Raw genomic sequence first — 24,385 nt, 5'->3', positions numbered from 1 at the left:
TTTTTTTGAAAGGCGCCTTTGCGGCCGCCTGATTGGCTGAAGGGCGAAGCCGCCGCTTCTCCCCGGTAACCTGACCCCAGGCGGAGAGAGGCGAGGCAACCTGAGCGCAGCGCTCCGTGGCGCAGCAGCCTGGCCCGCATCCCTGGGCAGCCAATCAGCGCGCAGGGGAGGGGGCAGCGCCCGAATCCCTAATCCGCCTCTCCCCGCCCCAGTTGCCCAGCGCTGACCAGGCTGGGAGGGGGCCCGCGTGCAGGAGCCATTGGCAAGAGCGGCACCCGCGGGCGCACGGGCGGCGGCGCACCGGTTGGCATCCCCGTCTCCTCTCGCCTGCGTGGGCAGCCCCGTTGCAAGCCCTCCTCCCGAGGAGGCGGCGCCTGGCTCCAGCTCTCGCTCTGCCCGAGCCTCTGGGTTGCTTTCGGAGGGTCGGTCCATTGAAGGAATGCGCTGGCTCTTCCCAGCCCCTCTCGCCGGGCGGTTTGAATGCAGTTTGACAAAAGGCGACTGACATCATCTCGGCACTGAGCGGGTGGGAAAAAAAGGAGGAGAAAGGACCCGTCTGAACAAAAAGAAACGCGCTTTGCGTTCGGGACTCCTCTGATCTGGGACCCAGACCGCTGGAGCAGCAGCGGCCGAGCTGTCCGGGATTATTTTTACTCCGCCGAGATCTTGGAAATAAGATGGGACCCCGTTGCCGGCGCCAGTGAAACGCTCACCATCGAAGCAGGTTGTTTGGGGGTGGGGGTGGATCTGTCTGTTTCTCCTTCTCGCTGGGGTTTTATTAACCTTGGGTAAGTTGGTTGGCTTCACTTCTGTGCAGATTGGCGCAGATCTTTGGAGTGGACCTTTTTATTTATTTATTTTTGTTTAATTGGCTGTGTTTTTAAAGCATGGGAATTGGAGGAAGGAGAACACCTTGTGCAGATATGCGTGGGTTTACTGTTCTTCCTTATCTCGCCCTCCCTGAAGAATTATAGGTTTTTTTTCTTTTTTTCAAAGAAGACTCCAAAATGTTGCAATAAGTTTGAGACCTTGAACTGGGGGAAATTATTTTTTCGAAACAAAAAGAACTCAGGGTTGTTGTTGTTGTTTTTTAAAAAAAGAGAGTGGTTGTAGAAACATGGCAAAGAGTTCCGTGGAGGGGTCAAAGGAGGACTTGACCAAGATGACGGAAGAAGACATGCTAAGGAGCAGCAAGGAAGAACTGGTGAAACGGCTCAAGAAAGTGGAGAACGAGAAGATGAACCTGATGGTGGAGCACGGTAACTTGATGAAGGACGTCAACCGGAGGCTGCAGCTCCATTTGCACGAGATCAGGGGCCTGAAGGAGGTAAACCAGAAGTTGCAGGATGACAACCACGAACTGAGGGAGCTCTGCTGCTTCTTGGATGACGACCGGCAGAAGGGCAAAAAGCTGTCCAGGGAATGGCAGAGGTTCGGCCGACACACCGCAGGGGTGATGTGGAAGGAAGTGGGCATGTACCAGCAGAAGCTGAAGGAACTGGAGGCCAAGCAGGAATCCCTCATGCGGGAGAACGTGGAGCTGAAGGAGATTGTCCTGATGTTGGACGAAGAAAGGAACGGGGCTGGATCCAGAAGCTCCATAGACAGTCAGGCGAGCCTCACCAACCTAAATGGGGGTTCTGGGACCCGGGACGTCGGAGACGGGAGTAGTACCTCTAGCACTGGCAGTGCAGGCAGTCCAGACCATCATCACCACCATCTTCACCATCACAAACCTGTGGAGAACAAGGCTGGAGCTATCAGGAGGTCCATGGACGATCTCTCGGCACCGCTTCACCACAGGAGCATTCCCAATGGATTGAATGGTAAGTCTGGCTTTCAGTTCACCTGTCTTGTTGTTTAGACATAGGGGTAGGGTACAAATTGTACAGACATTAAGGAAAAAAAGGGATCCAACCTGCTGGGATCAAGCCCTGGTGGATCCCATCTTCCAACCTGGAGGTCATCTTCTCCTGTCATGGCTCACTTGATTTATTGTGACTTTGTATGGATTAGGTTGCCCTGTTAACACCCTTGAACAAGTCCTGCCAAGCTAGCAATCGGGTTGGTTTGCCTTGAGTGGCAGGGTGGTTAGGTAGCAACTCTGCTGCATTAATTACATGCATTCACACCCCCCCAATACATATTTATGGGATTCTTCTAGTTTTGAGGGAAATGGAAGCAGGTCGAAGTTTAGTAGCTCTGCTTTCATTAACACAGAGCATGAGGGCGTGTGTGATCTTTGCATAACGTGTGTTTGCTTTGGCATAATGGCAGCACTGTTTTGACTGGTAGATGACAGCCGGGAGTTTTAGGATTCATGCTTTCCAGCAACGGGTTTTCCCAGGGAACTTTGGGCACATTATGCATCAGCTTCCCACACTGTCAAGGCTTCATTATCTGCAAAATGGGGGGTGGGGGGTGTCTCCAGGGGTCTGGCCAGGCTTAATTCATTAGCCTGCGTGAAAGTGCTTTGAGGCTCCGGACGGCATCAGGATTTGTAGGTGATCGGGATGAGTGTGGGCGAGATGAGTAAAATGCTGACCTGCTGGAGCCTGGCCAGGCGCAGGCATTCTTTATCTTATCAGAATGATTTGTCTGATAACTTGGCACCAGAACCTTGTCAATGTTCCTGATTTTAGGGTGTTTTCTTTGTATCTGGGGGCTTGCTCTGGAAGTAGTTTAAGTCTTGCTTGTTTGAGATTTTGAACTAAATAGGTATTTAAATGTTCCCTCCCTTTGGCCTTCCTTTCCTCTCTAACTGCCTGCTCCATAAAATGTAGGGTTGAGGTACTGGGTACAGCTGTGTATGGGTAATGCCTGTTCATTGTTGGGGATGGCAAATGGTCCCTGTCCCTGTGAACAGAGCCATTGTCAAAACATTATGACCAGTGGGGTGCGCGTTCTTTTCATTTTTGCCGTTCTGTCTTGCCAGTTCACAGTTTTGTCATTCACTGGGTTACTTACTCGCGGATTCATGGAAGTATTTCAAGCAGTTTACATCACAGATATTGAACTCTGTCATGCGTTTGATCTGCTTTTGACTATCTGTTTACATTTCCAGCTCATCCCATTTGGGAGACTTAGCTGGGTAACAGGGCTTAGTTGGTCTGGCTGACAATAGGATAAACAGTGTACGTGTGATAGTCGACGCATGGAAAGACTAGAACTTTATCTCCTCCTTGTCTCCATCCAAGCTGCTGAATCTGGGCCATGTGAAAAAGTCTGCATTGTTCCCACAAGACGCTTTGAGTGTCTTTGGAAAGAGAGTCCTGTGGAGATGAGGTGGCCATAGATTACGCCCATCTACGTACTTCACTGGCTGTGAGCAAAGTCCAGAAAGTGCAACTCAGCTGTGTGCTTGGCATCATGGGATATCAAAGGTCTTTTTCCCCCATCCGGCCTAAACGTGTTTACTTAGAAGGATGTCCTACTAGCTAAAACAGGATTATTCTGAAGTTAGCGCAAGTAGGATAATGACTTCTGTCTTGGTGTGAACACTACACTTTCCTGAACAGATGTTTTGCTCCTCTGCAGAGCAGGGCCAACTCTATGATCAGGCAGGAGAAGAGGCAGTCTGGATTGAGCACCAGGTCTGGAGTCACCACTGGAAGGCAGTTATTTACTTCATTGCATTTTGACTTTTTTGAGGCTGGAAATGAAAAGTCTTTGGGCTGTCTTTGCAGAAGATCCCAAAGCAGTGTTTTATTCCTTGTAACAATCGTATGAAAGCCCAAAAGGCAAGACTGTTCGTGTATCTGTTTGAACATGGGATTCTCTGTTCTGGATCTGTCTGGGAAAGTGCATGTTTTAAACCACAGGCCATGTTTGATAGAAAACAGCCTTGGGGAACGTTCCACAAGTCTGCATCTTTTGAGCAAATGAGTGGGACAGTTTAGGTAGTGCAGTCGTTTTTCAAGCCTTGGGGTAGGCTGAGAGCTACTCCATTACCTCTGGCCCCTGCAAAGAATCCCTTCTATGTAGAAACTTCTTTTGAGGACTCCAAGCCTGCAGTTATACACAACCTGTGATACAAACAGTGGTGGGATTCAGCCTATTCACCCCTATTCGGTAGAACCGGTAGCTAATTTTTTGTCTAGTTCAGAGAACGGTTGTGACCCCACCACTGAGTCCTTTTGGAACCTGTTGTTAAATTATTTGAATCCTACCACTGGATACACAGTTCTCTTTGTGGGTTTGTCCTACTGTCTTAGCAGTGTGCTATGCAGCTGAGCCTTGTAAAACTTTCTGATAGGAATGAACCGTCAAGTTGATCATGTCAGCTTTATAACCGCTGTCCACAAAAGAACAAGATCCTCTGTAGGAGGCCCATATTACCTCCTTATGACAAGCCTAGAGCAAGAATGGGCTTTTTCGGCTAGTTGTTTACCTTGTTTTTTAGGTGTTCTTGATCTGATGTTTTCTATGAAGTTTGTGCACATGCTTCTTCTCCAGACATTCCCCAATTGTTTCTCTTGGCCAAATGTGACATGATTTAGTCGAATTTCACTTTTTACACAGTGGAAGCTCCACCTTTCCCTCATAATTTTTCTTGCTTTTTCTGTGCATGTGGTCTAGCAAAAATTGCTAATTTGATAATACAAAAAAAAGGTGAATTGCAAGAAAGGTTTAATTATGAGAAATGGAGGGAAGGAGTGAGGTGGGGGTTAGGAGAAATGTCAGACTTTGCCAAAGAGGAGGTTGGGTGACCACATAGTGGATAATGGCCAGGCTTTTGGGTGAGGAAAAAAAGATTCCATTGTTATGATCGCACTGGTAAGGGAATCAAGGTTGGAAACATTTCTGGGGAAAACACCGTGGGTAAAGGTGTTTGTTAAAATTCTGAAGGAAGAGGTGCTTGGAAATGTTTCCCGAACAAAATGGGGGGAAAGTGTGGAAGCTGACAGAAAAAGAAGAAGAGTTTGGATTTATGCCCTGCCTTTCTCTCCTGTAAGGAGACTCAAGGCAGCTTAGGCCCCTTCCACACACGCAAAATAATGCGTTTTCAAACCACTTTCACAACTGTTTGCAAGTGGATTTTGCCATTCCGCACAGCTTCAAAGAGCATTGAAAGCAGTTTGAAAGTGCATTATTCTGCATGTGCGGAATGAGCCTTACAAACTCCTTCCTTTCCCCTTCCCCCAACAGACAGCTTGTGAGATAGGTGGGGCTGAGGGAGTTCTGGAGAACTGTGACTAGCCCAAGGTCACTCAGCAGGAATGTAGGAGTGCGGAAGCAAATCCAGTTCACCAGATTAGTGTTTGCTGCTCATGTGGAGGAGTAGGGAATCAAACTGGGTACTCCAGATTAGAATTCACTGCTCTCAACCACTAGACTGTGCTGGCACACAAGGCATTTAGCGGACTGGATACAAGATAAACAACTTGTGTGGAAAAGGCCAGTATATTGCAAGCCTAGAGCAAGAGCCCATATTGCCTCTATACAGAAACCTACAGCAAGAATAGCAGGGACCCATGAGGGTAGAATGTGCAATTTCCTGCTCTTCATAAATTCAGGTGGCCTCAGGAAATCTCCCAGGGTTAACATCAGCTTTTTGAGGATTCTTGGCTGACTCAGCCATCAATTTTCATGTGTGTATATTTGCCATGCATGAGAGAGTAAAGGAGTTGAACGTTTATATGAGGTTTATATGAGGTTAAAAAAAAAGACTATGTGTTCAGTATTTTTGTTAGTTGCCTATAAAATGTTTTGTAGAATTAAAAAGAAGTTCTGAGAAGGGAGTCTGTGTTTGCTAACCTCATATTTTAATAGACGAGGATTGCCTTCTCACAGGGTCTCACAGGATCTCCTCCACCTACCTCATAGGGTGTTTGTTGTGGGGAGAGGAAGGGAAAGGAGTTTGTAAGCCCCTTTGAGTCTCCTTACAGGAGAGAAAGGCGGGATTTAAATCCAACTCTTCTTCTTCCTTCTTTTTCCTTTTTCTAACCTTCAAAAATCCTTCAGGCTACACCTTGGCTCTAGTCAGTCTTTAAACATCCAGGTTGGCAAGCGTGGAGGTACTTGTACTGTTCTCAGTATAGTTGTGTCTTGGCATCCTGACACATTGCCTGCTGGCGCCTCAGGAGCCAACAAGAGGAAACAGGGAGGGGAAGAATATGCATGAGTGTCATACCAGCAACCTTATGTCACTTCCAGCGGAAACGACAGGGGGGATACTCTAGTATTTTGTAAAACAAACAAACAAAAAAAAACCCTGTATGGTAAAACCATAGAGTTTTTTGCAAAATGCTAGAGTGTCCACCATGACGTAATTTACCAGCACAATACCAGTGCCTCAGGCCTCATCTTCAGTTCCCTCATGGAGGTTGGTCCCAATGATGAGTCAAAGCAGCTCACATCCTTCTTGTGTCCTCCATTTGATTTTTCACAACAATCCTGTGAGGATGTGGCTTGCCTCTTGCCACCTAATATGTTTCTATGGTTGAGTGGGGATCTGACCTTGGGCCTCCCAGATCCCAGTCTGACACTCTAGCCAGTACACTAGACTGGTTTCATGCAACATTTCCCCCCCACTGTGGATGAACTTAGAATGAATTCAGTAAAACTAATATCAGGCATGACAGATGATGTGTGAGTCTGTGATCTATATTGAAGAGTTCTTTATGGAAGACTGGCTTCACGTTGAGGAGTAGCAACGTTACACTCTTGGAATTCAATGGACGTGTAAGAGTATAACTCTGCTTAGCACTGCTAAGTTAGCTATCTGCTCATCTGGTCTTACTTTCACCTTAATCATCATCACGAAGTGACTGCAAAAAGTCACCTTAACTATCTTAGAAATATGCTGTAACGTGTGCAGTGGGAGGCTAGCATCTCCTTACTTGGGGAACACCGTTGGGTTATTGAAATATGTCTGGTAACTTGCCCAAGCATCCCCTCTGGGCTATCAAACCACTCCCTTCTGTCTTATACTGGAGAGTTCAGATGGTTGAGACGTCCCTTGGCAACTGAGCTTTTTTCAGTTCTCTCTTTGTTTTAAGAAGCGAAAAGAAGGAAAAAGAGAAGGGCTACCCTGCCGAAGTGCTTTTGTTCAGAGTATTCTCCCGCTACACGTATGACTTCTGGGAGAGGGTAGAACTTGAAGGGGCATTCTGTTATTCAAGTACAAACTTAGGGGCTCCTGTAGCGATGTCACTAAAATATGCTCTCAGATTTGAATTGTCCATACTCTAGTGTGTCTTAGGGCCATCACATCCTTATTCTGTTCCTGGTGGCCCCTGACCAGGGTTGGGAAACTCTTGCAGCCCCATCCAAAAGTCCGGGAGCCGGGTCATTTGTGCTCAATCCTGTAATTCCCAAGAGGGCTTTCTGGTGGACGGGAGGGGGGGGGGGTGGCGCAAAAACACACAAAAAAAACCTCCTCGCCACCAGAAAGCCCCCATTGGGCTTAATGGGGAAAAGTCCAAAGCCCTGGGTGCTGGTGTAGCAGAGAAACAGTTGGGTGGAAATTCCTCTTTGGCTACCCAAAGGCTACAGTGTGCTGGCCCTTATTCTGTTAAATATTATAACCAGGAGAGGAAGTTCTTTACCACAGGGAAGCCATTTTGATGATGTTCCCATGGCAATGTATAATGTATCCTCCTGCTCCGGTCAAGGTTTAATTAAAATCTGGTGCCTGCACACATATGGACTTTATTCAGTTAGTGGTACTACACAGTGCAGGGGAAAATAGCACATGCAACATAGTTCTTAACAGCATGCTGCCTTCAATTTAGTTTAAACGACCCATGCACAGAAACTGTACCCATTCATTAGCACAGCAACCATTTATCTCTCAGTGCCTAAGTGGGCTATAAAGGCAATACTGTATTTGTACATAATGGTAAAACTTAATCTTCCAGTTGTCTCTCTTTTACTAGTGCCCTTTGTTTCATATTTTTTTTGCTTCATTTATATCCCACTCCCGCCCCCCCACTAGATACACAAAGTAGCTTACTCAATTCTCCTCCATTTTATTCCTTGCAGCAACCCCTGTAAGGTAGGTTAGACTGAGTGGGCCAAGGTCAGCCAGGAAGCTGCTATGGCAAAGCGGGGCTTCAAATCCAGATCCTGGTTTGACTCTCTAACCACTATAAAATATTATCTTTCATCTTACATGAGGAACTATTTTTACTGCTTTAATTATATGTGTTTGAAGTATTGACATCTGGAAAAAGTTAATACTTAGGGAATGGGTTGTGTGACAGAAAATGTATACATTTTAATTCTGTGAGGTGGAGGATAGAACAATGGTGGACCAAGTGCCAAAGGGGAGGTTGGGCGATGGGCAGGCTTTTTGGAGGAAAAAAAAGTTTCAATATTATCGCACTGTGAGGGAAGCTAGCTCAGAAATGTTTCAGGAGAAAACATTGCAGTAAAAGCATTTTCAGAAACAGTGGAGAAAAAGTTAACTGGAAAGGGTTCCAGAACCAAGTGTGGGGGGAGTATGGAATGCGTGAGAAAAACGCAGCATTAGAGGGTTAGAAATGTTTTAGGTGCATAAAAGACCTTTCTTTAGTTAGATCTCAGTGATCGTTTGCCCAGGCTGAATCTCTGCCTGAGAGACAGTTAGATTCCACATTTAGAACTCACTGCAGACTTTTGAGTCAGAAGCCCGCTCTCTGAAGTGGCTCATTAATTTTGACTGAGTGCCGCAAGCAAGGCTGTGGAATTTACACAGTGGGGGTGCAGGAACTGTGCTTGTGCTTGTATATGCGATCTGCTGAAACCCAGTTGTGTGTAGAGAGTTTTCTGAATTAACAAGGACCAATGTAATTATATGTGGAATGGTATGGAGTAGCCTAATCTTGTCAGAACTTGTAAGTTAAGCCGGGTTGGTACTTGAAGGAAGGGAGACCTCTAAGTAAGCTGCAGAAGAAAGTAGTGGCAAGCCACCTCTGTTTAATCACTTGCCTTGAAAAACCCACCGAGGTTGCTATAAGTTTGGCACTTTACACACACACACACATGTATGTGTCTGGCCGACCCATACAATCATTACCTTGTTGAATGCTAAATCTTTTATGAGAGGGAAGAAAACGTGGCTTTTAAATCCCAGAGCCACTGTGGCTTAATTAATTAGGAATATGGCAACCCGGGTTTACATGTTCACTCTGCCATAAAACCACTGGGTGTTCTTGGATCATCCTGAGCTCTACCTTGCAAGGGAGTTGTTCTAACTGTTAAATTAGAAAGGGAGGAGAACCTTATTCACCTAACCCTAACGGTCATCATAGAAAAACTATGGTGTTTCTGTGCCGTGGCATTAATATAGTGCGTGTTTTAGATATTGTGATCCCTGCCTTTAAACAATCAGAAATAAAATTCCCCTCTTTTATCAGGTGGTAGACTTCCCAGACTTGGATGGCCCAAGTTAGCCCAACCTCATCAGATCTCAGAAGTTAAGAAGAGCAGGCCCTAGTTAGTACTTGAATAGGAGACTGCAAGAAATTGCTATCTCTTTCCTTGCAAACCCTGCAGATGTTGCCTTAAGTTAGGTGTGACTTTAGGACACTTTCTACCACCACCAGATGTTGTGGCCAATTGTATAGCAGGGTATAGGGGAGTTCTGAGAAAGGGTTTTGTGAATTCATCTTCAGTGTCTCTTTGGGAGCACCATTAGAATAGCGTGCAGGCCAAACAATGAATACCCTAAGCTTTGTTATAATCCGTTCATGTGTGTGGGTGCAGTTCTTCCCCTTTCTTGGCAGTCCTTGTGGGAAGGGAGCTCTTTGGATGTAAGCCAACCTCCCCTCCCCATTCCCCCCCCCCCAAAGCTGTGCTTTTTGGGAATCTAGTGACCGGCACCCTAAGGTTACTGAAACTGATGTACAGCTCTATGATAAGTCCTGTATAGATTTCATGCTTATAGAGATTGGACAGATGTCTATGCTCAGTGCTTTCCTGATAAACCAACCTGGAGAGTATATAGGTAACGTTTCTTTTGTAATTTTAAAGACTTCAAGAGCTGTTCTCAGATAAGCACCAGTGTTCAGCTTCTGCCTTAAGTGGTTTTGGAAACACATATACAAATGGAGCCTCTTAGCTGTGTCATTTTTACTGACAATGGAAACGTTTTGTGTGGCCGGAACTGTGTGTGCCATTTCTGCTGCAAATGTCATGTAATGGTGGTATGGGAGACTGATCTTTGAGTCTGGGACTAAGCAGTTGCTTTGTCCCTTGGTTCTCTTGTGACCTTGTGATTCCCTGGGTCTTTTTGAGAGGTAAGTATGTTATAAACTTGGGATATACTTTTTTGCTTATTTTAGCCTGATGTAGCTAGAGTTACTGACTAGAGTCTGAGAAACCCAGGTTTGAATGCCTTGCTATGCCATGGAATCTTGCTAGGTGACTGGGTAAGTAATTTTCATTCGGCCTAACCCACCTCAGGCTAGCCTAATCTTGGAAGCTAAACAGGGTTGATCCTGGTTAGCACTTGGATGGGAGACCACCAAGAAAGGCTAGGGCCTCTATGTAGAGCAGCAGTTCTCAACCTGTGGGTCGCGACCCCTAAGACTCTCTGCATCAGTGTTCTCCATCTGTAAAATTGATAAATGTTAGGGTTGGGGGTCACCACAACATGAGAAACTGTATTAAAGGCTCACGGCATTAGGAAGGTTGAGAACCACTGATGTAGAGGCAATAGCAAACCACCTTTGTTTGTCTGTTGCTTTGAAACCCTCTGGGGCCCATAAATTGGCTATGACTTGATGGTACATTCTACCATTAGTTTACCTCCCCGGGTGGCTGCTGTGAAAGTAGAATGAATGAGAGAATAATACTATAAATCTCTTTGGATCTGCAGAGGCCACAAATGCGGGAATATAAATAGCTAAATGCATACATTTAGAATGTTAAAAGAATTTCATTTTTGCATTTGACACCAATTTTTAAAAGATAACAAAAAAAACAGCAGGTGATATTGGAAGAGAGTGGGGAATAGCAGAATGGTGTTTCTTAAATGTGCTTAGAAATGCATCATCCCTATCTTAATTGTTATGTAGCTCAGCACCACAGGTGCTTGGTGCTAGATTTATTTTGCTGTGTGTGGCAAGCTACAAAAGTGCCCAGACTGCAGCCTGTCATCTGCTTAGATGGTAAATGTGTTTCGGGAAAGTCCTTCGTAGCACAGCCCAAGGTCAAGATCAGCGAGGCGTCTTCCTCCAAAGAGCTCAGAGAAATTGCTGGTTTCCTCCTCCTCCTGTGAGAAATATGATAGAAATATGATTGGATCATCACTGAACATTGTGCTGCTGTAATCACTTACTTCCTTGTCTTTCCCTATCCGGGCAAAAAAATAAAAATCGACCAGTGATTCAGTAGCACAATATCAAATCATGTGTCTGTCCAATCCTGGTGTTTGAGGCCCATCATAGTTATTAACCCTTCATGGAAGGGCCGAGAATGTGAGCAGTGAACCAAGGAACTCCCAGTTCCGATTTTGTCCTGGCTTTCAAATATGCCCTTCGGCTCCCCTGGGTGACAGAACAAGTGGGGGCCAAGCAGAAGGAAACACTGTCCCACATCTTTCCCCTCCCCTCACTTTTAGCGCAATAATTTAAATTCTATCTTGTCAGCTTATTCTCTGTTTCTCTTCGCCCCCCTTCCTCGGTCTCTCCTCGTGAATCTGTTTTATGGATTTTAATTTTAAATCGTAGGGTTCCAGTATGGAATTGTTGGGCTTCACGAATACTGAAAGCTGTTTGGTTATTTGTTTTTGTTTTAAAAAAACTGTATATCCCTCTTTTTTGCTATAACACAGCTGTCAACATTAAGGCATATTAAATTTTCTTAAAAGCAAAATGGTAGATAAGATAACTAAGCGATTGACAGATATGGTTGATGATGGGAAGTTTAGGTGTGCAGTATTTCCCTTGACACTTTAGGGGTCTGTGGTCAAAAGGCAGCGTAGAAATTAAGTAAGGCTCTTCCCGCACATGCAGAATAATGCACTTTCAAACTGCTTTCAGTGCTCTTTGAAGCTGTGCGGAATAGCAAAATCCACTTGCAAACAGTTGTGAAAGTGGTTTGAAAACACATTATTTTGCGTGTGTGGAAGGGGCCTAAGTTTTCAGGCAAACTCCTTGCTGGTTTCTTGACCAATCTGCAGTATAAAAGATGTTATACTGCAATCCTGTGTGGTAAGTTAGGCATAGACTGTGTAACTGGCCTAGGGTCACCCAGCAAATGTCCTTGGCAGAGTGGGGATTTGAGCCTCATTCCCATAGATCCTTCACCTTCCATGCTGGCTTCTTCAGTCTTCACAAGTAGCATCTACAATGAGATATTTTACAATTAAGTCACTATAGCTGCACAGATAGTGTCCCTTGCCTGGATAGGGTCCCACGTCCTCTGACAGACCTCCTCTTTGACAATTACGGCAGTGTGCATTTTCTGTCCAGTGTGTCACCCTAACATTTCAGTTGCTCGTGTCAAAACATTATAAAACATCAGCAAAATAAAAGCTGCTCCTTTTCCAGACCTTTGTGATTAATCAGCTGAAATAGATTTAGTAATGGAGCTGGTGACAGTGAATGTGCCATGATAAAGGAATGTACATTTATCCTGTCTGAATATTCTGTCAAAAGCTGGCTTAAACATTACCTTGGCCTTTCAGTGACTTTTGGCTTCCTGAGCGGGTTTCCATGACTCCAAGGTATTTTGGTCGGAGCTCTTATTTAAATCATCGGGGGTCGGATCAGAAAGTTTTTGGTGGGTCAGATGCAAGGGCAATAAATTGCGGAACTGGAAGGCTGGACATGATCCTTTCCCAGTCTTTTTCAGATATGTTGTCCACTTTTACTTTATTGTTGGGTTTTCAGAGATTTTCTATTAAGGGACTGGTTAATTCATACCTTCACGCATGTAAACAATATCAGGCATTTAACTCCACCTGAGATGAGAGGTCCTTTTAATTTATTCATTTATTTCTATTTTTTACTTATTGTGGTTAACAACAATAACTAAAAACAGTCAAACGTACAAAATCACAGTACATAATTTAAAACCAATCAATGGTCAGCAGATAAATGCTGCACTAAAATCCCGCTATTATCTCACACTGCTCTAATAGGCCCATAACCATCTCCTAAAAAACACATGGGAGAGGCAGGAACAGTTTTAAAAAATCTAGTATTGCTGTCCTTTTTAAAGAAAATAACTGTGGTGTAATCCAATTCAGTTTGGTTTATGACCATTTTGTACTTCAGGAAGACATGCCAACTGAAACCCAATAGCCCAAACAGCAGTACTGGGTTGGGATTCCTCCATACTAACATGTTTTAGCATATTTCCCTCTTAATTGTGATCATTCGAATTACTATGTAGGCCCTAGGCAGGGATGAAATGTGAGCTTGCCAATTTGATTGGTAGGGGAATATGTTGAGAGCAGATATAATGGCTGCAGTATTGGACTCCAGAACGGAATTCCCTCACACCTGTGGGCCAGGTACAAATTCTTATCTTAATGCACTTTACACAGCAATTCAATGAGCTCCAGGGCAGGCAAGATTCAAATGAACACATATGGAAATGCCTTATCAAGTTTTGTCCATTCAGATTGGCAGTGGCTCTCCAGGGTTTCAGGTGGAGGTCTTTCTCATTGTCTACTGCCTGGTCTTTTTAACTGAAGATTCCAGGGATTGAATCTGGAAAATGCAAAACAGGCTCTTCAACTGAGCCATTGTCCTTACCCAAAGGTACACGTCTAAAATGGTTGTGCAGAAGGAGTTGTTGCAGACTGCCGGGCAAGAGTAAGGGAATCTCAGCCTGCTGAAATTCCTGAAATACATTGTTTTCCGCCACCGGTACATAGGTTCACCCTGCTATCTATGTGAAACCCCTGTTGCTGTTGAAAATGGAGTGTGGACCTCAGTTCTGTCATTTACAGTTGTGGACAGTCTCCATCAAGGTCTGAGGTGTCCAAGTGGTGTTGGAAGTACAGTTTTTTAGGGTCAATACAAATAAATAGCTGAAGCACTGAAGACGCTTAGTTGTAGTGATCCTTCATGAGAACTGGTGTGTGTGACAAGTGAGGCTGAAGCTCACTGGCTCCTGGAATTCCTCTGGTAAGTTTTCTGAGGGAAAGAAAGCAACAAACGTCCCTGAGCGCTTCATATAAATGTTATTGTGCTGCTAAGAAGATAAGAACAATTGTTTGGGGTTATCGGAGCAGGAGTTCATCTAGTACAGTATCCTGTTTCACACAGTAACCAACTTGGACGTGACACAAACAGGGCTCAATTGCCCACTAGCGCTGGCATTCGGAGGCCTGCTGCCTCAGAATAAAGGGAATTGGACACATGAAGCTGTTTTCTACTCAATCAGACTATAATGTTCTTTCGAGATTAGCATTGACTACTCTGACTGGCAGTGGGTCTCTCTGGTAGGAAGCCTTTCTCTCATTGCCTACTACTTGAATCTTTCAACTATAGGCAATTTTAATCAGTGGTGGTCAAAATCTGCCCTTGATACTGCCCACCACTGGTATCCAGTTAATTGGGTCTTCTCTCATTTTTTTAGTCTTAGTATGTCCTTAGTTTAGCGGCCTTAGTGTGTTCTCTAGTAGCTCTTTTCTATGTCTGGCTTTGCTCTGGCCAGTGTCATCTTTCCACATGGTAAACAATCCAAGAGCTCAGTGGACCTGACTTTATGTAAGCCAGAAGAATGGAAATGGTCCACACGAAACCTGTTGTGATTTGTGTCTTTGGCAATTACACTATTGACTGATATGTCTATAGTAATAGCCCATCATGGTTATCTGGTTGGAGAAAAGAAGGATTGCTGTCTCAAAGGTTAGGAGGGTGGAAGATCATTACTGGTGCTATTGATTCCCACTTGCAAATGGTTACTTTTAGACCTAGAGGGCACAATAGAGTGCAGTAAAATAGGCTTATAGAAACATTATTTAAAGGGAAATGGCTGTTGCCTCTGGGTTTGTACTGTTCTTGAATGCGGTTGGGTTGATCCTTTCTTCTCATTCCTCTCTACCCCCATTCTCATGGCCTTAGGCCAAAGATCTTTCTGTTTTCATTAGGGTATCGGCAATCAATGGTGTGTGTTTGCTGGGATAATTTAATGAGGCTGGAAAGATCAACAGGGGACATGGTGTGGGGACTGGTGTAGCTCAGTGGTAATCATGCAGGCGTTCCCATGGGGGGAGGGGTTCTGAAGGTAAATCTTTTAAAGCTAAAGCTTACGTAAATATGTTTTTCTTTTTCGTAAAGGCTCATAATTCCAAAGACTTCCAATGCGCGTAAATATGTACTGGTCAGTTTCTGCAGAACAACTGATTGGCGCCCTTCCTTGATATAAATGTCTTGCAGCACTATGAACAATGCAGAATGTTCAGGAAAGGCAGTTCTGGAATTGCAAAATCACTGCCAAGTCTCTCTAGGTAGGTAGGTGGTGGGTGTGAGCTGTTCTACACATTCTGAACATATTATTGAAGAGCACGAGGTGGACAGCTTGCCGCCCTGGGGCAATGACTGGCCCACTAAGACTTAGTTGCAGGCTTGAGTAGCTCTGTGTCTCTGTAAATGTAGGGGACTTCTTGCAGATTCCAGTGTGCAAGCCTGATTTTACTGGCCTGAAAGTCTGTCTTTTCTTTCTGGTGCTTGCTGTAGATCTGTTCGTTTTCTCTGACATCTCTTTGCAAATGTATAACTACTACAGATGAATCCAGATTTTCTATCACCTAGCCTTCAACATTAATTTCATCTGTTTCTGGCAATCCTAATTGGCTGTCCTATTTGTGAAAAAGTCTGTTTTTGGAAGCCCTGATTGGCTATCTTATTTGTGGAAAAATCTCTGTGTTTTTAGGGATTCCCCTGTGTCTAGAGTTACCTTTTCCATTGCTGGTTTCTCTCTCTCTCTCTCTCTCTCTCGTGCGTGCGCGCGCGCACCCCACGTTCATTCCCCATTTTGTTGTCATCTAAAAATATTTTAGTACATCTTAGTTGTATATTGGAAGAAAAACTCTCGATTGAACCTTCCCCCCTCCCACCCATCCAATCAGCTGAGGGCTTCTGGGCTTTGATGTAGTTCAGGGCAATGAAATAAAAGCATGGAATCTGAGCTGTGTCAAAGATTGGGGCTGTTATAAAATTGTGTGTGGTTAAGGAAGATCAAATGATGTATGGGGTGGGGGATTGGTCAGAACAGAGTGTTTGGGTAGAAAGGAATTGAGGGTTTGGAGCATGATCATGTGAGCAGTTTGAGAATTACTAGAGGTGGCACCGTGAGGCAATAAAATTTATTTTTGTTTAAGTAGATGTGCATTTTTATACATGCTTACAAGGGGAGCTTGGCAGGAAGAATAATGCATCACTTAAGACCCATGTAGTTGTGTAATATTGATGAATTGTAGCAGGTATTAAAGTTCCCGCTTAGAGTATTTTCCATGTGTTGCCTTTAATTTCTATAGACAGCAGTATTCTTACTGAATAATCAGTAGATTAGTTGATTTACATAGATAAGAACACAAAGATGGATCCTTCTAATACAGAATCCTGCATTTCCCAATGCCTCCAGGAAGCCCATGAGTAGCTCACAACAATTACTGATTCTGCAGCAACTGGTAGGCAGAGGTATACCGCTTATTCACATGGAGGCTCCATAAACCTGTAATGGTAAATAGCTCTTATCTGCTATTTTACAATCCTCATAATATTATGGGACCTAAGAAGGTTTAATTGTAATAACTGAATTGAAACGAGAACATTGCAGCATTTAAAATAGGTTTATTTATAAAGCAAGGTGTTCTAGGACAAGCAGCCTGAATGACTTAAACTAGCTTGAGCTCATCAATGCTTGGAGGCTAAGTGGAGTTTGCCACGATTTAGTATTTGGATGGGAGACCACCAGGGAAAGCCCAGGCTTTCTGTGGAGGGGAAGGCAATGGCAAAACACCTCTTCTCGTCTCTTGCCTTGAAAACACCCCGATTTGTCGAGATGAGTCTATTAAGACTCAACGGTGCTTAATTATAGATTCAAAAGCAACCTGCAGGGCTGTCCATCTGCCTCTTGTGCTTCCATCCCTGGAGTAGCTTCTCTCTTTTTTTTTTTGGAAAAGATTAGGAACTATATTGCGGGGAGCTCCACGCTGCTGCATTGCTGTAAGGATTTGAACTGGCCCTTGCCTCATCCTGTCTTCTACTGGGAAAGATGATGGAAGAGGCAAAAGGGAAATGGGACGGCGCCTGTATAACCAGGAAGCTGCAGCAGGAAGTCATGATGAATCTTCTGTATTTAGCATGTTCCACAACTATGCAGAGAGCCAGAGCCCAACAGACGGTTATCCTGAACGCCTGGGAGTTACAGAACAGCAGTCTCCAGACCCATGGAACAATTCCCTATGGCTCCTTTTCCAGATCTTCAGAAAGTATCACACGGACTTCAGGAAATCCAAGGGAAGCCAATAACTTTCTCCCAGTTTTCCATCTTCTCCAAGGGTTCTGCAACATAGGGGTTAGAAACACTCCAACAGGCAGAAAGCTGAAGACCTAACTGGCTAAATGCCATAGCAAGAGCGCATTGCTAGTATCCTGGCTTTAAAAAAAAGAAGAACATAAACTTTGGGCAGCTGCAAATTTGATTGGAAGACAGGTAGGGGTGTATGCATTTGTTTCTCTTAAGTGAGCACATGCCTAATTTATTCCCCCTCAAAACTGCTCCCCCCACCTCTAGTTCCTCAGCCTATTTTACACTCATGTAACGAAAGATCTGATCTGTTGCATCTTTGCAGGTAAAAAACACACCTTTGCAACTTGTGAGGAGTTAGGCATTTCCCTCCCCCCACTGACTCAGAAAAATTTCTACCCCCCCCCCCAACATGGCTGCTTTTCATTAAAAAAATATGTTTGTTCTGCAATGTCTAGTTTAATCATGAGAGCAAGATTCGCACTTATACCCTGAAAATCTTTAGGTATCCTTGAACTTGAGTCTTGACCTTCTCCTGTCGATCCTGTAGACACCTGAATCTTTGGCCATCAGATGATTAGAAAAATCAAACTCTGTAAACAGCCCTGTGCTTGCTTGGTGTATGAGAATGCAGTCCATTCATGCATAAAAAGTGCTTTTTTGAGGGATTATGAACTGCTGCTGCTCTTGAATCTTCCTTTGAACCAAAGATTCACTCGCCTGAACGTTGATGCTTCAGTTGATTCTGTGGAGAGAAAGGCATTAGTGGAATTGTTAATTCGGGAGATGGAGCAAGCCTTCTTCCCCAGCTTCACAACTCAGTAAGCAGCGTGAAGACAGATTCTCGGAGACAATGCCGCTTTTTCTGCCGGCAGATATCTATTTGTGGAAGTGGGTCAGCTTCCTCTTGGTGGACTCGTTGGCGCTCCGGTGCCTGGGAGCGCTTGCTTTTTGCAATCCCCCCCCCCCCGCCCCCGCTACACACGCAACAGAGCTTTTCTGCATAACTGTTTGTGGCAGCCCAGTGTTTCATGAATTGAAGCAAGTTAACCACAAGGAGAGGATGACATTTGGAGACAGGGCAGGATAACATTCCAGGACCCAGACACATGCAACAGGAACTAGATTCCTGTGAGGTAAAGGGTAAGGAATTCAAATGCCATCACACACACAAAATGGAGCGTAGCCTTCGTGCACAAAAGAGTGGGGTCGCTGTTCTTGTTAATTTGTGCTCTTTAGGTCATGTGGCAGCAATGGATTTTTAAGATCGTCTTAAGAATGTAGCCCTTTATGGCTATGCTTGACCACGGTTCTGGCTTTTCTTTTTTTCTGTCACGCTTTTGTCTTCCCTTCCTATAACAAACTTGAGCAATGTATATCAACAACTCTGTGAAGGCTGAAAATGTGACTGGCCTAATTTCAGCTAGTGAGATTCAAGGCGGAAAGGAGATTTGAACCCAGGCCTTTCAGTCAAGCCGACTGAACTGTACAGTATTGGAAGTGTCACTGGAAAAGACAGTAATGCTAGGAAAAGTTGAATGTAGCAGAAAAAGAGAAAGACCCCATATGAGATGAATTGACTCAAACCAGGAAGCCACAGTCTCAGTGTGTAAGAACTGAGCAAGGCTGTTAATGATAGGATGTTTTCGAGATCCTTAATACATAGGGTCACAATAAATCAGAAGTGATTTAACGGTACTCAACACACACATTTTCATTCCCAGTCACTATATGTTCTTTCTGAGACTGCTGTGAACTCGAAGAGTAAAGAAACCATGCCAAATTATGGTAAGAAGTGCTTCTTCTTTTGTGGTACATGGGAGGGGTTGGCCAAGGAATTAATTGGTAGGGTTCATCACAGACTTACTGGATAGGGAATGAAGAGAGAGACATCTGAGAGAAGGGTGCTGTTATAAAGTGGGTTTTTTTGGATAACATAATTAAAATGGATAGCGGGCTTAGCAGCAATGAAAGAGTGGTGGTTTACATTCCCTTCGTACTGAAATCCACAGTTCATTTGCTCAACTGAAGGAAGTTAAGCCTACAAATCATTGAAGCATTCCATGATGGCTGCTTCTGTACCACAGAAGGGCTCTCATTATTGCTAAGTATGCAGAGGCCTTCACATCAATTTTGGAGCATCCATGTAGTGAGTTACCTATCCTGCCTCAGTCCCTCATGCTCTCACTCTCCCTTGCTACCGGAGAGCTTCAGTCTGTTTCCCCTCTACCATAATTGACATATTGTCACAGCCATGTGTCAATTTAAAAAGCCCTCAGGTGGTGGGAGAGGAAGGCATGGGAACTGTGGCAGAGAAAATGGAGCCCATGTGGGCGGGGCTAGGGAAAAAAGGTATTCCTATTCTTGCTACACATCAGGCCCTAAAATGTGCTGTTGTCTGTGTTTGGTCAGGCTTCTCCCGAGTGTTCCTTCATTTATGTTGCAGTGGGTTGTTTGTTTAAAGCTTTACAATCCTCCCTTTGGTGGCTAACAGTGCAAGGGCCAATCCTGGGTACTACCAACAACATTCATATGTATTGTCGAAGGCTTTCACAGCCGGAATCACTTGGGTGCTGTGTGGTTTCGAGCTATGGTTGATGGCTTTGATAGCAGCAGACTTTTTCGCCAGAGCCAGCTCAGTGGAGCTGGTTGGCATCTTCAGAGGATCATGGGGAAATGATCCTCTGAAGATGCCAGCCACAGATGCAGGCGAAACGTCAGGAGAGAATGCTGCTAGAACACGGCCATACAGCCCGGAAACCACACAGCACCCAAAACATTCATATGGTTTGGATGTGAGGAAATGTGATAATTCCAAGGGTAGCCATGTTAGTCTGTAGCAGAGAACATAAAACACGAGCCCTACAGCAGGACTTTAATGACTGACAGATTTCTCCAGCTGAAGGTGTTGGAATTCACTTCATCAGATGCGTGTCGGCATTGCCTTCATTAGGTCAATACATTTTTGTGAAGCCAGGAAAGACATAGGTGGAATTAAGGTGCCGTGACACTCTCCCTACATCCCCAAGCTGTGATTTAGGGATTGGGAAGTGTGATACCTGCATTGTGCATAAGGAAGTTGTATCACAGAATAGCTCACCCAGGGAATGGCCTAGTATGCAAAAGACAGCCTTGGAGATGCTACACAGTGCGTGCTTTCCTTCTGCAGCCATTCTGATTGTGCCAAGTCGCCAGTTATGTGCTAGCTGCTTGTTACTCATGTTGTTGATTTTTGTAATCACTTCGAACTGGGCTTCGTTTTTCAACAGAGGCTTCTCATCATAAACTGATAGAAAATGGCCGGAGAGAGAGACAGTGTGTGTGCCGTGATGGTGGGGGCACTGTTGATTTCACTGGGATCTCCCAAATGTTTGCAGGCTCAAGAGCTGCTCATCATTTTATCTGTTGGGACTGACATGGCAGTAACACAGAGCAGGGGAGTGCTCTTGGATACATTGGCGTCAACACGTTTTAGCAGAGTAAGAATTGATCACCATTGGCTTGGGTGCCTCTGAGGGATGGTGTCTCTCATTTATCTGTTCCAAAGCACACATAAGTCTGCTTCATGGAAATCAGTCTGTGAATCTTGCAGCCCCTCCTCATCCTAAACTGTCAGAAAGTTGTTGGAACAGGATGTGTGTGGCATTGATGGTCTTGGGCAGTGGGGGACAGTTTTCTGAATGCTTGCAGGCTGTCTCGCCTGTGGCCACCAAGATTTTCATCTATGAATAAGTGAAAACCACTTGGAGAATGAAACCCATTGATTCTGCATAAAACCTTTCAGTGCCTGGTGCCTTGGGGGCATAGAGAGGAACAGAGGCAGAGTGGCCCTTTAACAGTGGTAAATATCCTGGCAGGTACCTGCTGCACTGGTGGGGGCTTTGCCAGCCAAGAACTACCTTGTCAAAACAAAGGAAGCTTCTTGGCTTTTTACTAGGCTGCTTTTGTTTCCCAGTTGGGGGTAGGAGTAGGGTCCTGCACTTTTCATTATTTACTGTAAAGCATAGATGTCAAACTCGCGGCCCTCCAGATGTTATGGACTACAGTTCCCACCATCCCCTGCCACCATGGTGGGAACTGTTGTCATAACATCTGGAGGGCCGTGAGTTTGACACCTGTGCTGTAAAGGATGGAGACCCTCTCCGACCCTGCAACACTCCATTGTGAAAACATCTGGAACGACCTGCTACTAGATAGAGTGTAAGTCCCATCCGGCTATTTGATCTCAAGGAAGACATCTCGAGGAAGAGAGGTCTCTCCTGACATTGCCTTTCTGAAGTTCTTTAATGGGATCAGACCTGGGGATTTCTGCATGCAAAGCGTAGGAGGCTCTGCCGCTGAGCCATGTGCCCTTCCCCAGGTCTAATCCCATTAAAGAACTTCAGAAAGGCAATGTCAGGAGAGACCTCTCTTCCTCGGGATGTCTTCCTTGAGATCAAATAGCCGGATGGGACTTACACTATATCTAGTAGCAGGTCGTTCCAGATGTTTTCACAAATGGAGTGTTGCAGGGTCAGATCGACACTGAGGCTTGCTAATATATATGCAGGTTTTTATTTTATTTATTGATGTTGACTGTTCTCTGCCTTTCTCATTGGGATTCGAGCCAGATTGCCCTGAATAGGTCAATACAATCAACAGGATGGGACATTAAATAGACAATGCAGTGGGATTTGACTTGCAGAAATCTAGAACTAACCAGAGTTCTGAAACAATGACGGAACAAATATATCAACTGAAATCAATCAACAATGGAAAAACTGCTTATTTATTTATGCAAGCATTTATATCTCACCTTTCCTCTCGGTTCATAGTAGGAACCTAGTTTCCACAATGGATGCTGTAAATTCAATACAGTGCTGTAGGCTACACCAGGGGTGTTGAACTAATTTGTTACAAGGGCTGGATATGACATAAATTGTTTGGGCTGAACCTGGGAATTTGTCTGGTTGCCTCAGCTGCTGAGCCTCCATCGGGGTGTATCTACAGAAACGCAAGATATCCCCCACCTCCAGGAGAACTGCCTATGGCAAGCACTGACATCGCACCCCTCTTTAAATGTCTCTCCCGCTCCCCCAGCCCCAGATGTTTTTGGTCTCAGTCTCACCCTCTCTTTCAGCAGGAATCCCCAAGGATCTCTGATGTACACCAGATGCTGTCCTCCAACTTTGGTTCTACCTTCCCTCCCTCCCTCCCTCCCTCCCTCCCACGCACACACTTCGACCTGTTCAGCCAGACATGAGGGGGGCAGGGGGCTCGAGCAGTAGTCAGTTCTGAGACTAGAGGGGTGGGTTGGCTACCCAAGCTCTTCTTGAATCAAGACAAAGACCAGAAAAAGGCAGACAAAGGGACAGGGAGGAGATAAGAGACACTCTAGCCTACCTCAGTACAAAGGAACTTGAAGCCAGCTGGCATCCAGAGAAGGGCCATCCAGTTGGGAGGGGCACCTAGCTGAGAGTAGGGCCCACCCACTGAGAGAGCTGAATGGTACCCATCACCTCTGCCAGCAGCTGCTAGTTCTGTTTTGCCAGGGGAGAAAGACACAGGAACATAGGTGTAGAGGGAGAGAGAGAGAGAGAACTGTGTCACACAGCTTGGAGTGGGGCTCTTGTCTGAAGCTTTCTGTTGAGCAAGAACGGCCGCAGGACTGAGCTCAGCCCTGAAAACCAATGTACAGATAGAGCATTGCTCTTCCCAGAAGTCTGTGCTTTTCCCAATGCCTGTAGCTGATTGGCTAAGGGGTTGGTCTGATTGGATTCCAATTGACTTTGCCATCTTTGCACCTGGCTCGTGATCAGCCTCGCTGTGCGGCTGCAAGGTCTTTTTCCCAAGGGGACGGCAGAAGGAGCAGGGTGAGGTGCTTGGAGGGCGCGGTTGCACACGTAGGCAGGGATGGTGCCCCTCTTCAAGTTGCACCAAGGGTAGATATGCCATACTACCCTACCTTAGATACACCACTGGTAGCCAATTTGTGCAAATGTATGTGTGGTAAATTGTGTGATGCCCTGCTTGTTTTACATTGGAGCTGTTCCTATCAGGAGGATTCTGAGAAACTCCTGTTCCCATTATATACAGTTAGTGGGCTCCTGGTTCTTTTGACTGTAATGTCTGAATAGTGTTCTATTGATCAATAATAAAACAGTCGTCTCAGCTAGGCCTGAGGTGTCATTCATGATCTTGGGCTGCTTGCAAACTGGAAAACAGTATTCAAAAAAGAAGTAGAATGAAAAGAACAAGTCAGAGGTTACAAATCACTAAAAATAAGTATCTGTGTTAAAAACTAGGTAATTCTTATGGCATGTCAAATCCCCTGAAGCTCAGTATTTCTATGGAAACCACTTGTAGAAAAAAAAAAGATTTGCTGTCAGTATTGTTTTTGCCTGATGGAGTTCTAGCTAGGTTCGAAGATGTTTGCAGTCATCTTCTCATTTATTTGTAGGCATCTCTGCAGAGATCACATGTTACAAATGTATAAGGATTGTCAGGGATGCTAATTTATTGTTGAGCATTAAACATCCATCAGAGGGATCCTGGATCTGCAATTCTGGTCAAGTCTTTTTTTCCCCTCCCCTACTTCTTAAAATACAGCTAAGATATTCCTACGACAGAGCCCTGTGTAGTAGGTACAAGACCTGGGGCAGGCGGTTTGGCTTGTACCTTCGTACAGGATGGGTGTGTAAGTACCACAGAATCACGTCTGTTTATTCTCACTGCTTCCTCTGTAAAATGGGGGATAACTATTTAAAAGTGTTACATCCTGACTTTCAACAAATTGGCTTACCTGAAATAATCAAGCAGTGAAAATCAATAAAGGAAAACGTCTAGAAACCTGAAACTGGAATGTGGCATTAGCCCAGTAAAAATAAGCTTTATTAAATCTATTGTCCTATACGTAACCACATGTCTGGAGTAAATAAAATGTTACATTTTCTTAGTTATTGTCTGCCTTTCTCATTGAGGCTCAAGT

The 24,385-nt window shown here is 44.8% G+C and overlaps 1 protein-coding gene across 2 annotated transcripts in view; it reads left to right on the top strand.

Moving 5' to 3' along the window:
- Positions 1 to 202: 202 nt before the first annotated feature.
- The window catches only part of CCDC85C (coiled-coil domain containing 85C), a 216,840-nt gene continuing 192,657 nt past the window's right edge, over positions 203 to 24,385 (top strand). For both annotated transcript variants that reach the window (XM_048485462.1, XM_048485461.1), the window contains exon 1: positions 203 to 1,826. In XM_048485462.1, the coding sequence (XP_048341419.1) occupies positions 1,118 to 1,826 (709 nt within the window). In that variant the 5' untranslated portion in view covers positions 203 to 1,117. The remainder of the gene's footprint in view (positions 1,827 to 24,385) is intronic.

Source organism: Sphaerodactylus townsendi, linkage group LG02, assembly GCF_021028975.2.
Source record: "Sphaerodactylus townsendi isolate TG3544 linkage group LG02, MPM_Stown_v2.3, whole genome shotgun sequence".
In the NCBI taxonomy this organism is placed as follows: domain Eukaryota; kingdom Metazoa; phylum Chordata; class Lepidosauria; order Squamata; family Sphaerodactylidae; genus Sphaerodactylus; species Sphaerodactylus townsendi.
This window is presented reverse-complemented; position numbering and strand designations above follow the sequence as displayed.